General features: G+C 40.6%; 1 protein-coding gene across 5 annotated transcripts in view; it reads right to left on the reverse strand.

The window, feature by feature from the left end:
* The window catches only part of DAB1 (DAB1, reelin adaptor protein), a 124,106-nt gene that overhangs the window by 26,012 nt on the left and 80,679 nt on the right, over window positions 1-17,415 (reverse strand). For all 5 annotated transcript variants that reach the window (XM_021404377.1, XM_021404376.1, XM_021404381.1 and 2 more), the window contains 2 exons: window positions 4,380-4,511; window positions 3,998-4,117 (listed from right to left, as the gene is read on the reverse strand). In XM_021404377.1, the coding sequence (XP_021260052.1) occupies window positions 3,998-4,117; window positions 4,380-4,511 (252 nt within the window). The remainder of the gene's footprint in view (window positions 1-3,997; window positions 4,118-4,379; window positions 4,512-17,415) is intronic.

The following is a 17,415-nucleotide window of genomic DNA, read 5'->3' on the forward strand; positions in this document are numbered from 1 at the left end:
GCATGACAGATTTTGCTAAGCTGAGGTGAGGAGCCATAAGGCAACTAAGGATTTGTACCAAGCTAAAAAACAAAACAACAAAGAGGACCTTTTCCATTTTCACTTTTAATAAAAGTGTGGATGGTTCTGGGTTCATCAAGATCTTCTAAGAGAACCAATTTTTCTGGTGATCTGAGTGTAAGATGTTGAACCCCAGATTTATAGCAAGGCATAAGTATGTGGGAACTAGGGAGCCAGTGGCTCTGGGCAAGTCTATGGTAGCTATACTTCAGCATCTGCCCACTGCAATAGATAATAGAATAAGACTTGATGGTATCTAATCTCAGCATTTGCTCTTCTCAAGGTATTTCCTGCAGTAAATAAAGAGCAGGACAATGCTAGACTGCATACACCTAGATTGTGGCATATTATTTATCACAGGTATTTTCCGTGCACTTCTGTGCATTTTCTGTGGGAGAAAACACTTCTTCACATCCCAAGACTGTCAAATGAAGCCTTGAGCAACTCTCTGGTGACTTACAGGCCAGCAACCTTGAGATGAGTAACTTACTGTTTCCCATCTTCTATTTCCATTTTAAGTAAACATCCAATGAGTCCTCCTGTTGTCTAGGCAACTCCTCAGAACACACATCCTACTTCTTCCACATCCACCAGTTAGCTTTAGATCTGCAAACCCTGGGACTCACAGCCCCATTTGTGCCTGCTTTCACTGACGCTTCTTCACAACCTCCCTACAAGCTTTGTTTGCGCTCTGATGAAGAGCTATTGGAATTTTTTGTCTGAATGCTGTTGTCATTGGTGTTTTGTTTCTAGCACAAAGCTGACAACTAGAGTAGTCATTTTTTAAAAGGCAGTTTTTCTGAAAACAGCCAAACTTTCAACACTATGCGGTAGAAAATATTCAACCTTAGGCACGCTCTCACCTTGAGAGCTCTGAATGCCTTGCCCTATGGATGAAATGCATACTCTATTTTGCGTGGCAGGGATGCCGGGAAATCTGCAGAAACAGGTTAGGCAAACTTCACCCTAATGACCCTCTGATGGTGTCTACAAGACTGTTATTTTCTAAATTTTCATTTGCATTTCCCTTTCCCAATTGAGCTTCTTTCTATCTTGGTTTACAGCTACCCTACCCATTCATTTTCTTCTATTATCTTCCTACCTTTTCTCATTACTTAAAAAACACTTCTCCTCTTTTTTGTTCTTTCCCTGCTCCTGTCTACCTTAAAAAAAACTTTTCCTATTAGCAGATCAACCTCCAGCACAGCCAGATGAAAAGTTTAATCACTTCTTGGATCTCCTTCACCTCCATACCAAATGATTTTCCTTACAGTATGGAGAGATTTCCACCTACCTCCAGATTTGCCCTTAGTATGTGATACAGAACGAATTATATTATATTCTAATAAACCCCATACTGATCCCTTGAGGATAAATTGAACGACAAAAGATTATTTTATATTGCTTTCAATGCAGTTCTTTTGTCATTGTGGAGAACACGAGCTTGAGCTCTAACATAATGTATACACACTGAAAATATTTTCCCCAGAATGGGAGATATCCGTGGTTTTGCTCAGTTGTTCTTCTTGGTTAGCCAAAAATGAAGAACAGAACCTTTAAAATGCCTTTCTAAGAATTGCTTAGATGGTTTCCATGAGATTTCAGTATCTGTTTCTTAGATCAATTGTAAAAAATGTCTAAGAATTAACAGGAGAAAAGAGAATCTACCACTTAGAACGTTATATGGTGTGCTCAAGGTTTAAGACCCTTCATAATTTGGCAAAACTTACAGATAAAGTTAATAAAGTCTGCAGAAGCTGAACAGACAAACAAATTAATACACGGAGACTGGCAGATTATTCGTGTAAGGTCATAAGAATGAAATGTCAGACATTTTTGTGATGAATGAAAGCTAATAAAAGTGAATTATATATGAAATGTGTTTTACTAAATGCTTGCAATTGTTGCAATGAAAACACAGAAGCAGTGATTTTATACCTGATAAATGTTTTCTTCTGTTTCAGGCTCACGGATTGGCTCATGTCCAGCCTCAAACACAATGTACTATTACACCAGCAGCCAGAGAGGAAAAGTCAAAGATGAAACAGAGGGAAAAAGGCAATTTGGAATTCCACATAAAAACACAGGCAGGCATTAAAGAAACTAGTTCAAAGTAAAGGCTGGATGGAACCAGACAACTGGTTTGTTGGAAAGCACAGAGTAAGGTTGTTTCATATTTCATAAAACGGCAGAGAATAGACCTAAATCTCCCCTAATGATCATTAGAGCAACTTCCTAATTCTTTCTCACTAGGGATACCACCTGCGGTCCAATATTAATTTTCTGAAGTCAATGTGAATTTTGCCTCTTTTACATAATGGCAATTATTTCCACACGTATTTATTATCTGTGAATAAAAAAAGCTAAATCCAAACTGGGAGAATAGGCTGGAGCTCGTGTAACATACCACATGGTGAAAAGGCTGTCACAACACTTTTCATCTTCAGGTTCTTGTTTTATTATGAGGAACACATAAAGTAAAACTCCTGACATTATAAAAGCTGAATTGTAATTCAGGGCATCCTAGTTCTTATCATCTTCCTTGAAACACCTTAGACAGTGCTCAATAGTCACTAATGCTTGAATTGGTTTCTTTCAGTGTGCCTCCAACTGGTATTTTTAAGTGGAAGAACACAAAATCTCCACAAAACACAAATCTCAGCACAAAAACACGAGAATGAAATTACATCTTTTTCTTCTTCACACTCAGTAGGATATTGGACATGAATATATTGACATATTTCTGATAATTATCTTTACTCCCAGGCATTTTGCTTGGATGAAACAAGACTTAAATTACAGATCTATTTCAAATCATAACCCAAAATGCCAACAAAGGAGTGTACCATAACATTAATTCCCCAGTTTGTTTTTTTTTTTTGTTTTTTGTTTTTTACAAATATTCACTCTCTGAAATTCTGGCTGCATAGAAGCCAACAACAAAATGTCAATTTATTGCTATGAAAAAAGGTGTCATCTTCCTTATTTTCAAAGTTACTCTCTTTTCTGTTAGATTGTGTATTAAAAAAATAAGGAAGTAATGAGAAATCTCAGTGGGAAACTTAAAATCTGAACTCAAAAAGTACATTTTAGGAAATATTTCATCTAGTGTTTCCATGCAGAAATGCCGTGCTATTACATCTTAATCCCTAAATATGCTACTTTCTGTAAAATGTAGTCTCTCATAAGATCTATCTCAATTCATTTCAAAACATTTTGTCAAAGGCTTTGGCTGTGTTTGAAGATAACATATATCTAGTCATTTCTGAAACTCCCAGGCTGTGCAGCTTCAGAAATTACCTGGTATACAGGGTCTTCTACATCTTCTTCCAAAATTGTCTACAGCAAAGTAAGAGGACAGGCAGTAAAAGCAAAGAACATAAACAGTAGAGATAAAAGAACTGCATTCAGAAATTAAAAGGACAGCAAAGAACTAAGCAAAACGTGCAGGTAAGTATATAGTTCTCTTTCTTTAGTATGCAGACAAAGTCAAGTTATTCTACAAAGTAACACTATTCTTGTTTCATTAGAGTTTAACAGTCTGCACCTTATTTCATCTGACTCAAATGCACACATTCAGAAGTTTAATGAATCATCCCTAAAGTACAAGAGGCTGTTAAAAACCCGACTAGCAACACAATGGCCTTAATTACAGTTTTCCTCTTCAATTAGAAGAAACGCCATCTTGGAAATGAACCCGTCACTCCAAGTTGCCAAGCATGTTCATCTTACCCCAGGTGACCGCTTTCATCACTGTTTAATCCTACTTCTGAGCTCACGATAGCTGTTAGTTCCACATCTGCTCATGAGAGGTTGGCATCGTTCAAACCCACTGCTGATAGCAAATGCTGAGGGTACCCTGTGCCTCCTTGGAGCAATTCTGGGGGGTACTTCAAACTATATTGCTCTTGGCGGTAGTCTAAGCTTATGCATGTACCTGGTATACCGCTTGTTCACACTGCTTGTCCTTTTGTGCCTTTTTTTCCATTTCTTCCCTTTGTTTCAGTTCATAGATGAGCTGAAACAGATCTCGCAAGTCCAGAATCACAGGTTCAGCCTATGGAAATAGAAGCAGTGTGAAAGCTTTCTATAGAGGAAAGGAAAACCGTAACTAACTATTAAAAAAAGTACATCAAGAATAATCGTAAGAGTGAAATATATTCCTTTTTTTTTTTTTCCCCAAGACGGTTTCATTAACTGGCCATTTAAGAGCATCTAAACACAGAAAGAATACAAGATGGGCTTCTTGAACAGCTTGTTATGAACACAGCTTTTCAATTGAATTAGGATGGAGAAAATGACAGCGATCTGATACTTACTGCCTGGGCAGTTTTTATTGCCACAAATCGATGATTTCCCTCCTTTCCACACACATAGCCAAACGCTCGGTGGTCTGTGATATCCTTTGCGATGTACGATATCTCATGAACTGCGTGGTGGTGCTGTAGTAGCTATTAAAAAAGAAGAAAACACAGCAAGAAATACCCATCAAAATGTTCCATTAAATCTGTATCGTTTCCTTCCATCGGTGCTTCACTTGGATCTCAGTGCACCTATGGAATTAAAAACACAAGCATTCCCTGGTGTCAAAATCAATTAAGATCTGAACTATTTATGCCTATTCTCTTTTCAAAGTCTGGCCAAACGTGACTTAGTTAAATAATTTGACAAAAAAGCTTCAACTGAATATTTTTCTTTGTATCTTCTGGTGAGATATAATTCAATTAATGAATACCACCTCCTAATTAGAGGGTAAGCAGCATCCTAGGTACAGAATCCCTATTGGCAGGAATAGGAAGAGCACGCAGTAGCTACTTGTAGCTTCCCACAGGGCAGCTCTGAGGACAGGTTGCAGGATGAGGGGTGAGAGATCCAATCTCTGCAAATCGACAGCAGGGTTGCTTTATCTCTACAGCACTAAGCAGCAGGTGAGGTTTCACTTAAAGCAGTAAAAGAACTCCAAAAAAGCACAGTAAGCCTGGTGGTGATGGATCAATGGCTGGACCAGATGATCTTAGAGCACTTTTCCAGCCTTAATGATTCTACGATCCTATGAAGTGTGTTTTGGCCAGACAGCAACACCAAGTACTAGCATCCTCCTCACCCCGACCTAATCACTATTTCATTACCAAAGTAACATTGATCAGTTCTACTCAGAACGACGTCCTTGAAAAGTTTCTCAAACCCAACCTATCAGTTTGAATTCCTACCCTCTGATACATCGCCCTGCTCCCTACTAATCTAGGGATAATGCTATTTCTGAGAGCAGGCAAAGCCTCGCAAAGAATTCTTTTGAGGTCCGGATTCCTGCTGGCTTGGAGAAAAGCACATTTTGAAAACCAGCGTGGTATCCAGGCAATCTCCAAACAACCGGTTATTTTTAGAGTTTAAAGAACATTTTAAAATTCAAAACCAGAGAGGATGTGTGTGTATGGAGGAGAAAGGGCCGCATGCATGCAGTGACAGCTGACATGGCTCCTGTAGAACACGGATGGGAGTTTCATAGGGAAACTACAGGATATATATTTCATATATAGCAGACTATATATAAAAGAGAAGACTGGACATATTTCACTTCTATTCCCCAGTAAATGACTCCCAACTTTCTGAGATGTTATTCCTTGTTCTTCTATGATTTCTATGATTTTAGGGAAATGAAAGCGCTGATGTTGACTTTGGGCTGAACGTGGCTAAGCTGAAAGTGCGCTCCAGACTTCCACAATGTGTTAAGTGTTCAAAATTAATGATGGGATCTTCCTGAGATAATACATGGGTATTGATTTATTAGGCTCCTCTGAAAGCACGCTTGCATTCTGTCTGTTACAATGAAATGAAATGTTCCCATCTCTCTATTCTGCATATGACAAGGGAACGTTATCTGCGGCTCCTATTAAATCAAAGTTCTTTGACATTGCTTTATTGATTGTGAGACGGTGTTTTGCACTGAAATTAAACTGTGATCAGCTTCCTTCCTCATGGAATTAAATTTGGAGATCATTCTACCATGGAAAAAGATCGCCCACACTGTAAGACAGCAGATGGAGACACTCCAATTTATTTGGGAACCCTCATTAACTGTTGGAAAATTGTTATCCTTGTAATGGTTATGATACTTCATACACGGTACAAATTAAGTAAAGGTGACTGCAACATCATCCTGTTTTACTGTATGGAGCATGCAGAGTTTTTTATTTGTTTGAGGGATATTGGGTTGGAAGATACACATAAAATGTAACGTTGCATACACATCTGTACCACAGTGAAGGTACAGGCACTCCTTTGAATCTGTGCTTTCAGAGCTTGATTCACTGACTGTGTCCTTTTTACATTTTCCAGCACTTTCTCCCAAGTATTATTTTACGAGTGTCTGGTTCTTTGCTCGTCATTAAGCAGGAATGACACCTGCTGCAGTCGGTACAGGTTCACCACTGCAAAACACCAGGTCAGGACTGCATTATTTTTGTAAAGCCTCTCTGTTGTGTGTCCCCGTCCCCCCCCCCCCCAGCCTCTTCTGCCTTTTTTGTCTTCAAGGTTTCACCATGACTTAATCCTGTCTCTAGTGGGTCAAGAGCCTATAAAGGAGCATTTCACAGCTCGGGGATGTTTATGACACCCTCATAGGTACATGCTGGTGGAGTCCATCACCAACTATTTGATATTTTTACAGCACCTTTGCTGAGTGCTGCTATGAGCCATTTAGCACGCCTTCAGTGAGGTGTGGGATTGGTGGAGGGCTGCAGAATGGCAGAACACATTACAGAGAAGACTTAATTTGTACGGCAGTTCAATACAGTCAATTAAATATTGCACAGATTAGAAAGTAATTTCACAATTAAGCTTCAGTTGTTAAATAAATTCACTGTACACAGCTTCCAAATTATTTTAGGTCTCGTGTGACTTTAGTCGCTATTGAAAACACTTGTGATTTTAAAATGCAAGTGCCGACAAAGCCTTGTATCAAGTCTACTACGTCATGCGCTGCAACAGTTGTTCTTTTCAGGCTAAACCTGATGTCCATATTACATTTTATTCACATGTTAGAATGCCATTTCCTGCTGTTAAAGAGGGAAGTCCAAAATACTTCCTAGGCAGCAATATGGGCAGCCACCACAGGCACCATCCCTAATGCATCAGCCCCGTGTGGTTGCCCCAGTCCCTGCAGCCCAAGAGTATTTTCCCTCCTCTTTGCCACTCCATGTGCTGCTTTTTCTCCTCTTCCCCCAGCCCCTCCCTGCACATCACATGGAATTGATTTAGCTACTTCTGAGATCTGTAGCATTTCTAATTTCCCTGAGGCTGCTTGGCACCTATCATAAATTTTTTCACCCCTTATCCTCATCTTGTCCCTTTATTTCCATGCCGTAGCCTCCAGTGCCACTAAATCAATTAAGTCAATCAATTAAGTACTTGGAGGGCCCAGCAATCATGTCAAATATGTGAGTTAGATGGCATGAGAAAGTCACTGCTTTACTATCGCTATTTCTCTTTTAATGAGGTTGTCTATTTAGTGAAGCCTGGGGCACACTGTTAAGAGCCACAACAAAAAATACCCTGTGAGCTGCAAAGCTTCCTGCACGTGCTGCCCCACTGGAACGCAGGAAGCACGCAGCACATAACAGTGTGCCCAGAAGGACAAGCTTCACAGGGATCTGAGCTGCACAGCCTCACCTTGAAATACTAAATGGGAAACCGTAGGATTCCCAGGCTATCAATGCCAGGATGTGGGTGACAGCCATGACCTAAGCATCCTCTGCGTTTGCCCAAAGAAGCTGTGGATGCTCCACCCCTGGAGGTGCTTAAGGCCAGGCTGGATGGAGCCCTGGGCAGCCTGATCTGGTGGGGGGAACCAGCCCATGGCAGGGGTTGGAGCTGGGTGGGCTTTAAGATCTCTTCCAGTCCAAGGCATTCTGTGATTCTATGATTCTCTTCCCACTTATCCAATCCTCAACCATCTGAATAAACAGTAGCGTATTTTGCGTGTCACATCAAGCTCCCCAAACATCAGGTACGCACCAAACTGCAAAATCCATAGTAAAATAACTTTACAGACTGTAGCTTTGGTTATGCTGCTGTCTACCTCGCCCAAACTCCAATTCACAAAGTGTTTGCTCAAACGCTTTTTAAGAAAACACATCCTATACCTTTAGGAAGCCAACTGAACAAACACTGAAACCTGAATCTAACAAGGAAAATTACAGCAATGCCTTAACAAGAAGCTTAGCAAGCTAAAAGTGTAATAGCACATTTACCGCGATATACTGCAACACATTAAGTGAAAACAATGAATTGTAAAACATGCGAGCACTTCCGAGATGAATTTCATCTCATTGCTCCCAGAAATGCTAGATTTGTATCGACGTGCAGTACAAAAACATTTCACCGGTGTTGTGAGTGTTGCCAAAGCAACAACACAGAGGCAGAACTTGCAGGTTGCTGCCCTTGGTAGCTAGACCCAGGCAGCTAGAGTCTAGCTTCTCCCTTGTGAATTTGTCATTACTGCTTATTTCCCAGCCAGCAATAGGCTGCTGTAAATCACAGTGGTGAGCTGTGGTCTCTTCCTCCTCTGCTGGGCAGATGTTTTTCAAGGCCGTTTTTCCTCTATATTATTTTGGCCCATTTTCCAAAGATGAATACAAAATACATACATATGTATTTGGACAAGAACAGTGATCTAAATGAGTATCACAGCACACGCTGCAGAAAGTTTTGGAGGCTGAATTGGAGCGTGAACGTGACTACACTCTGCTGCTGAAAGACTGAACACGTGCAAAGTGCTACACAGCCAAACACGAATGGTCCAGCCCTAAGTTCTTTACACCAAGCCACTCACGGAGCTCGGGCTGAGCGATAGGTTAGGGACTTTCTGCCTGCAAAAAATACAAGAATAGGAGCTAGAAAGGAAAATGAAAGCTCTGGAGTGTTCTCTGAGCCTGAATGGATTCCTCATGTGGCAGCCCTGAAGCATGTCATCACAATGAGACAGAAATAAGTCTGTCTAATCCCTGTGCTTCTTCTGCACAGATTGATTTTGCAGACAATAAGCTAAAGAAAGACTCTTCCAAGGGCCAACTCCTAACAGGCACTTCAGAGCACAAGCTTTGTGATAAAAACACATGGCATGAAAAGCACGCTTTCAGATTATACGCAGTTCAAAGCCTGCTCTGTATATAGGTGTGTAAATTTAATTTCCTCTCAATAATAATAATAAAAACTCTTAAGAGCAATTATTTTCCTGCAGCTGGGGAGACTGAAGCAAAAACAGATTACGCACCTTGCCCAAGCTCATCTGTCACTGTGCTGCTGAGTCAGGAAGGATAAAAGTCAGTGTGTCAAAAGATGAGCAAGTCTTCAAGTGAAGTGCCGGGCAGAGATCAGTCTGGGCATTGCAATTCAGCTCATACAAAAGCAAGAACTTGGTGATGGTACCCAAGGCAACAGCCAGGTTGGTTGGCCTCAGGAGGATGACATAAAAGGGTGCTTAGGTCTCCTGTGAAATCAGAACTAATCCTTAGCATTTCCTTTGCCTAACAAAAAGTATCCTGCAACTGCCCGTAGAGAAGCTGCGGAGTAGGAGCAGAAAATTCTTGAGAGAGCAAATGTGGGTGCCCTTGTTTGTGCTTTCTGCAATACGCTCGTGCCAGAATGCTCAGAGATTGCCTGGAGTTGTCCTCACTCCACATCCACAGCACACACCAGTTAGTCAATTAAGTTAGCAGGACTTAAGTTTGCCAGCACAGCAATTTAATTGTGATGAATGCATCTACAATACTGAGCGAGCTGGATATTCCAAGAGCCTAATTTGTGGAAGAGAACACCACTAAGATAATAAACTTCTGTCTGGCTCTCATAATTTGTAATAATGTCTGACAAAGACCAGATATGAATTTAGTTATTGTTCATTGTCTTCAAAAGCAAATGCTAAGTTGCTCATGCAGAAGTTTAATTTATTAGATATATGAACTTAGGAAAGGAACAAAACAAGACTGGAATACATACATGGCCAAATGTGCACCTTCACATCAAAAGCTTTTCAATTTCTTCTTGCACCAGAAGTGAAACTAGGTAGCTGAATCTAAAGCCCTTGTCCAATTACTATTAATCCCTGGCTACCTTTAAAACGTGCACTTGCAAGTATTGTTTAAGGACAAGGAAAATCCTAAAGGGCAAGGAAACATTTCTGTTGAGCTTTTGAAAAACAAATGTGCTACAGTAAATCTGTGCTGTTGGACATCCCATGAGTCTTGCATTATTTTCTAAAGGAAAGAAGGATTTGTACAGGGATACCAAGAAACAGCAAACCCAATCCTTGATACCAAAGTCAACGTCCCCTTTGGGCCAATCAGCTCCGAAATGCAGTATGCACCTACACTTCAACTGCTTGAGACCATCTACAGACCATAACACACTGCTTTACCTTTCCATTTCACTATTTCAGTGTGGTATCCAAGTTACAACACTTGTTTATTACAATATTATTTCATTCTTTGGATGGCAGCTGGTCCCATAGCCACTGCTGTGGTCCAAGGCTATAACGCATCCCGTCTGATTGTATTCCTTGTTAGCACCCACCTCACTGCCTCCTGGAAAACAGTTAGCCAATCAAAATAGCCATAAATACACCAACTTTGCCTCTCTATTCCCAAGCCAAAGCTGGTACGCAGCCTAAGTGCAGCACCTCTGACCATGCCTTGTGTTCTTTCCTGATGCGTCCTGAAGTTCATAAGGTTGTCAGTGATTCACAATATTCAGTAATAAGACAGTCAGTTTGCTACAATACTCCTGAACCTCCCAGTATTTTTACTGCATTCATCTTTAGAGCTTGGGAATCCCTTCTGAGAGGCCTCTACTTTCACAAAGTTCTTTTGTTCCTTCACACCAATATCCTTCACCTCCTGAAATGCTTTTGATTTATATGAACAACACAAGACATTTTTTTATACAACTTCTAGTAGCTTTTGGAGTCATTTTTTGGCTTTAACTGCCTCAGGTCTTAAGTGCTTCAGATTTAGTAAGCGTTATGACCCCATCTCTCCTTGTAGCCCACGTTCTGAAAAGCTCATTGCTGAAAACTGGCCTCAGATGTTCAAGATTTGTCTCACAAACTCTATACAGGAGAGCTTACACAGATCACAGAAATCCCACTAATAATGGCAGTACTGAAATTCAAGTTGTACTGGGAAGTCATTGAAGAGCAACTTTCCTTAACCATAAATCTACTGTTGTAACATCACAAACTGCTCTGGAACAGGGTAAAAAGACAAGAGGAATTTACTTTATACCTATCTCTCTGCCCATCAGATACTTATACCAATTTAGTAAGACTTTAAAGGAGGATGACAGAAAGCACGTGTATGCAGAAGAATGAGAATAGGAAACAACTCTAAGAACTCCTAAACTACATATAATGCCATGTTCCTGAACCAACAGAAAGGAAAGCAAGAAAGGTTGCAAAGTTGACAAGACACAATGTTTTGTATCTTTCAAATATGGAAGTGATTTCATAATCAGAAATAAACCAAAGCATTCAAACAAGGAAACCTACCTGCACTTGGCACTGATTGGCTTCAAATGGCACAGTACAGAACTAGACAAAGTTCACTCGGCTCCACTCCTCATTTTGCATGGCTTAAACTTCTAGTGGCCAGCATGTTTGGCTCTAGAGCTAGGATCTTTAGAATTCAGACACAGTACCATTACTCACCTACCCTGCTCATAAGAATCATTCAGACACTTCATGCTATTTTATACTCAGTCCTCCTACAGGAAAACAGAGGATACCTTTTTTCCAAGAGTTACAACTGTATGCATAAACCAACTTCAGATAATCCCATAAATGTGCCAATCCTTCATTTTGTTCAGGTCGCACAATGGGCACTTAACCGAGGATATAAAACATCCACAACATGAATGTGCGTATTACTGGAGCCCTGAAGATAAGAATGAAATAAAATCTAAAAGGCAAGCCTCAAAGAGACTCTAAAAAAGAACAAAGAACTTTCAAGTCACTTTTGGCTTGATTTTGGGTTATTTTTCCTGCAATATCCAGACGTAGGAATTGCTGGAGTCACACTCAGCGGTGCTGAGTCCATCGTGTTACAAGAGTTCTACGTTTCAATTCAAGCAGTAGAGCATTTTACTAGTTCTGCTCCGGCACCATCCAAAAGAGAGCCCCAAGCTCCTGCTTGCATGTTCTCATGCCCAGAGCTGTTTCTTCCCTGCTTGCTGTCCTGCAAAGAAGTCTTCTCCCAACTGAAATATTCAAAAGCAAACTTGGATTTCACAGCCTGCATGCAGCCTTGGCCCAGCACGGAGCACGGCTCCACTCCCCTGCTTTTCTCTCTCCCGCCTTTCACTTCTTCCCCGTAACTTCTGTGCACATGTCTCCTGCTTCCCTTCTCCTAACCCAAACCAAACCTCCTCATTCCTTCATTCTCTGTGCTGCCCAGCACTAAGCCTTGCGCATGCACAGATCGCATTCTCACATGCTGTACACCTCAGAATACTTCCAAATTCTGTATCATTCACTGGAGGGCATCTGGCTAATTAAAGTTCCAAGAAGGTAATAAAACCTTCCACTAACCACCTCGGCCTTTTTAAAAGCAAGGACACAATTATATATAAAATAATCCAATTTGGATCCTTATTTTGACTGCTCAAAAAAACCACAACTATAGGCAGAGCACGGCTAAGAGCCATATGCAATATAAAAACCCAGACTTCTCATTTTCTTGAAATTGCAAGGCACTCAACAACATTCCCTTAAAAATCTGCAGCTGCTTGCTTTAATGGAGGTACAATGATGCAAAATTAGGACGGGAACCATAGAGGGTAAAAAGGAACAAAAAGAACAATGCACCAAGTACATGTGTTTGGTCACTGCTAACAAACAGCAGCAGCCAGCAGCAACCGGAGTCCCTTCTTCTCTCCTCCACAATGACACATCCTACATAACCCAGAGGAAGGAAGGCATTTACCCATCTCCTTGACTGTCAGACTGAACAAAGTTCTTGCTGCCTTCCCTGTAAACACAATGTGATCCTGAGGGCAGAACATTATCCGCTGATTTTATTGCCAATAGCGATTTATTACTATCATCTTGAAAACTCAAGCTAACTTTAAAAGTAAACCTTCCCGTAGCTTCCTATCCCATTATGCTGACAGCTAAGGCCACCTGTCTCCCGTGCATTTGACAGCAGCCATAGGAGAGGTTAAACAGCCTGCAAGTTAGTGCAGAAATTCAGGAGCATCACTGGTAGCATTGCTATTACCGGGGCAAACAGAAAATTGCAGAGCAGCCTACCAGATAAAATGCACTGAATAGGAAGAAAAATCACCAGCACACCTGGGGTGTAATGCTTTGCAGCCACCTCGAAGGGAAAGGAACAGAGGATTTCAAAGGGAGATGGAACTTTCTGTTATGGCACCCGCTGGAGGTCCCCCACCGCTCTCCGGGGAAGTTTCAGCGCATCCCGGCAGCCTGCCCTATTATTATGTCAGCATTTCTCTTGCTAAATCCTCCACCAAGCAGATTGAATTCAGCCATTATAATTCTGTGTGCACTGAAAATGGGCCTGCAATTTTTTTTTTTCTGGTGGGTAATGCATTGACCTGGCTTAAAAATACCAGGACTTGCAAGCAATCCTACCCAAGCAACTGCATTTTGGGTGCTTTTCTACCAAAACTGCAGCTGGAGAAAAGGAATATGGTTGTATCAGTATGGCTCTATCACCGTGTGGCTTTTATATCTTAGTTTATCTGAATTAAAGACGGACAGAGATATTGCATGAAAAAAAAAATAATATATGTAACTCCTTACTTTCGAGATTTTTGCTATGGAACAATACCTCACTGGAAAGTTGCAATAGAGCTCTACTAGGTAATAGGATCCATAAAAAGAAAAGGTTTTTTGCTGACTTGAAAGTCCTAGTAAAATTCACTCTAAGTTCTGTTTAAGCATACCAAACATTAAAAACAGATGATATTGGAAGTGTTTACATAGAAACTTTTACTACAACAGCTCTATAGACAGATATCCACCCCCATACGCGATGCAGGCCAATTGGCTATTGGGAATATACATACAGCAAGGCTCCCAATATCCCACAACACACAGTACACATGCAAGTCCCTCCCTTCCTTAAATCTACTTCTGGACACTTGGCTTAAACAACAGGAGGCCATACACAGCCAAATGAGACCACCACTAAGTCATAAAATCTAATTTTCTGCCTTTTTGAAATCAATCAAGAGTTTATCTTTTTCATACTGAAAAATACGACTACAACAAATTCCCACAAATGATTTCAGTTTGGATTAAATGCTTAGAATAGCTTTATTTTATCTTCATGCTAGTTAGCGTCAAAACGTTACAAGGCAATTCCTATGGACACCCACTCCAAGAAGGCTGAACTCAGCTGTAGATCAGAGCATTTGGAAAGACAACGTTCAAACCTTGAAGCACTCAGATTTAGCCATGTGCAAAGTCACACCTGAGTTTTGTCTTTGGGGTTCTTTTCTTCAACGTGATGAAACTGCCCTAATATATAAGGCTTTTACAGCAAATTGTGTGCAAGGAAAATACATCTCCATGAGCTTGTGGCTATTAAAAATCCCTTTGGAGGACTCTAAACTTTCTAAACTGTCTATTGCATGGTTAGAAAGGCCAATAAGAAATGAATTATAATAGTCAATAAGAGATGTAATTATAGAAGTAGATTCTTCTGACATTTACATTTTGCTAGCTGTCAAATGTTATTTACAAAATGTATTATTGTTTCCCTTTTAAAGTATCACAAGACTACAAATACATTATAAGAACAACATGCAGGGTTTTTATATTCCCTACTCTGCTATTTCCTAATTAGTTTTATTTATTACAAGTAAAACAATAAATGCCATGTCTAACATTCATGTTTACACGTAGAAAGACAGGAAACTGTGAGGCAATAGAACACTAGCCAGACAGATGTCACTGCTTCCAAGCATACGTGAAAAATGTGACTGTGGTCAGTAGGATAACAGCAGGCTCAGCAACATGGAGTTGAGTGAGTTTCTAGCACAGGAGTGGTTTAAGGAGAGATCTGAAATAAAATAAGGGAGTATCACATGGATATCTGCAAAGAATTCCCCCAGGCATGATGGGCAGGATGTGAAGAGGCTGAAGGCTGTTTATTTGAGAACTGAATAAATGGCCGATGAAAGCTGGCTCTGTAGAGTGGCTCCTTGGAAGGGGATGAGGAGTAAAAGGAGCCACGAAGAGCCTGGAAACCAACACAGACAGGCTATGGGTTGATAAAACAGAGCAGGCAGATTCAGCCTAGGAATGCAAAGAGAACCGTGACATGATCAAAAGAATAAGCTGGGGCAGCAATCTTGGCAGTCATGATGGATTTCAAAAATAAAAGTCAATTGTCAAGGACACAGAAAAGGATAACAACTGAGACATAAGATGAAGAGAGGCAGAACTGTGTTTTAACAGAAAGCATGACAATAAGTGCTGTATTTCTGAGCAGTTACGAGGAATCTGTATGATCTGGAGTTGCCCTGCATCTGGCAATCGAAAGCAAGGTTGAGTCAAAAAGGCTGCGGAGCTTACAGGCTGAATAATAGATGGTGCTGATGTTTTCCTCAGCACTCAGAAAGGAGGTCAGAGGGAGACCTTTGGGAGTCGGGATTAAAAGGCCTGTTTCAGCCCTGCTAAGCTTGAACTGATGGGTAAATGTACGAGGAGAGGGTTGGAAGACAGGTCAACATTCAGCGTTGGCACCACTCGGCGCAACACAATAACCACACTTCTATTTGCAAAGGAAGTGATACTGATAAAAAACATAGCAGGAGGAAAAAAAGAGATCAAGGACACAGCCCAGGAAATCCCAGACAAAAACTGCAGGATGCAGAGTGAAATGAGAAGAAAGAATTAAAATCCAGATATGAGAGACACGGAGGCCAGGAAGGACTTCATTCAAAATGATGCCAGTGCACAGCTGCAGCAAACAGGACAGAGGAACTTTGGGAAGACCAATTTTAAAGAAATGAAGAGGATGAAATCTGCCCCTGGGATGTTCCAGCCTGGATCCGGAGAGGGCTCCAGCAGGGAACCTTCACAACTTTCTGCACATCACCATGCTCCAGCAAACACAAAAATCTGATGAACTAATCATTACCTTCTCTGCAGCTCACTGTAGAGCGAGTACGAAGCAGATAAAACAAATTCCTTCCTTTATTTCTATTTTTAAATATTCGGAGAGGCTCAGTGAGAGAGATTTGACAGTAATGACATTTAATCTGCTCCAGCACATGCGCTTCAAGGAGTAATTAGAGATCCATAATCATACCTCGATTGCTGGTCAAAGATGCCAGAACCAACAGATTTCCAGTAAAGGCAAGAAGTACCTTTGGTACGTTTTAAATGAGGTATCTTCTGCCGGCAGTGATAAATTTCATCTTGCTAAAATTTTCTTTCAGCCAACTTTAGCTGTCCTCTTAGCAACCTATCAGCATAATTAACGCCGTTGTTCTCATGAAACGGAGAAGAGCACACACTACCGGGGTTTATCGGCGCAGAACTGTCTCTGATCAACCTGCAAAATGCTCTACAGAAGCCTCAGCAACAACCTTAAAAAATCTGTGCAGTATAAGGTCAAGAGTGCTTAAAAGGTCAGGAAGATGGGCAAGATGTAGAAATCTAAAGCCATGATTGGGTCACGTCACAGCTGTAACATAAACTCACCAGAAGAGAACTATCTGAGGCCAGCAGGAAGAAGAATGAGAGGAGATGGCCAACACAGTATACATACACCATTTTCCTTCCTCAGCTTCATACTGACAGCCTGAAGAAAATGGCTATGGCTACGAGGTACTGATATAGGTCTATCATGTGTTTTGGATGACTGAAGAATCTGAGTACTTCATCAGTAATAATAGTTTGTACAGAGATATATATTGCGGTGTATTCAGGTAATTTGTCTATCCCTGAGCTGACAAAGAATTTTACTTCAACAGAAATAATTCTTGACTTAAAGCCTAATAGTGTATTTTTGCCTTTGTCATACTTCTCTTTCACAGTATCTAGGTTTTCCATTAACATCAACAGGATTTTGCAATTAGAGCATGAATTTAAAAGTACACCTCAATACATGAATTTACAAGAAAATGGCTTCCCTACTATTTTATAGAATTAAAGTATTGTTTTTAAACACATTTTGGAAAGTAACCTATGGTAAACAAAGATTTATTGTAACATTAATAAACAATGAGACAATTACAGCCTCTTTACGGAGACCATATTAGTCATGCGTGTCTAATGAAGCATTACTAAGCTATCACAGCGAGATAGCCTGATGTGTGTGATTAACA

The sequence above is a fragment of the Numida meleagris genome, chromosome 7, assembly GCF_002078875.1.
Source record: "Numida meleagris isolate 19003 breed g44 Domestic line chromosome 7, NumMel1.0, whole genome shotgun sequence".
Classification (NCBI taxonomy): domain Eukaryota; kingdom Metazoa; phylum Chordata; class Aves; order Galliformes; family Numididae; genus Numida; species Numida meleagris.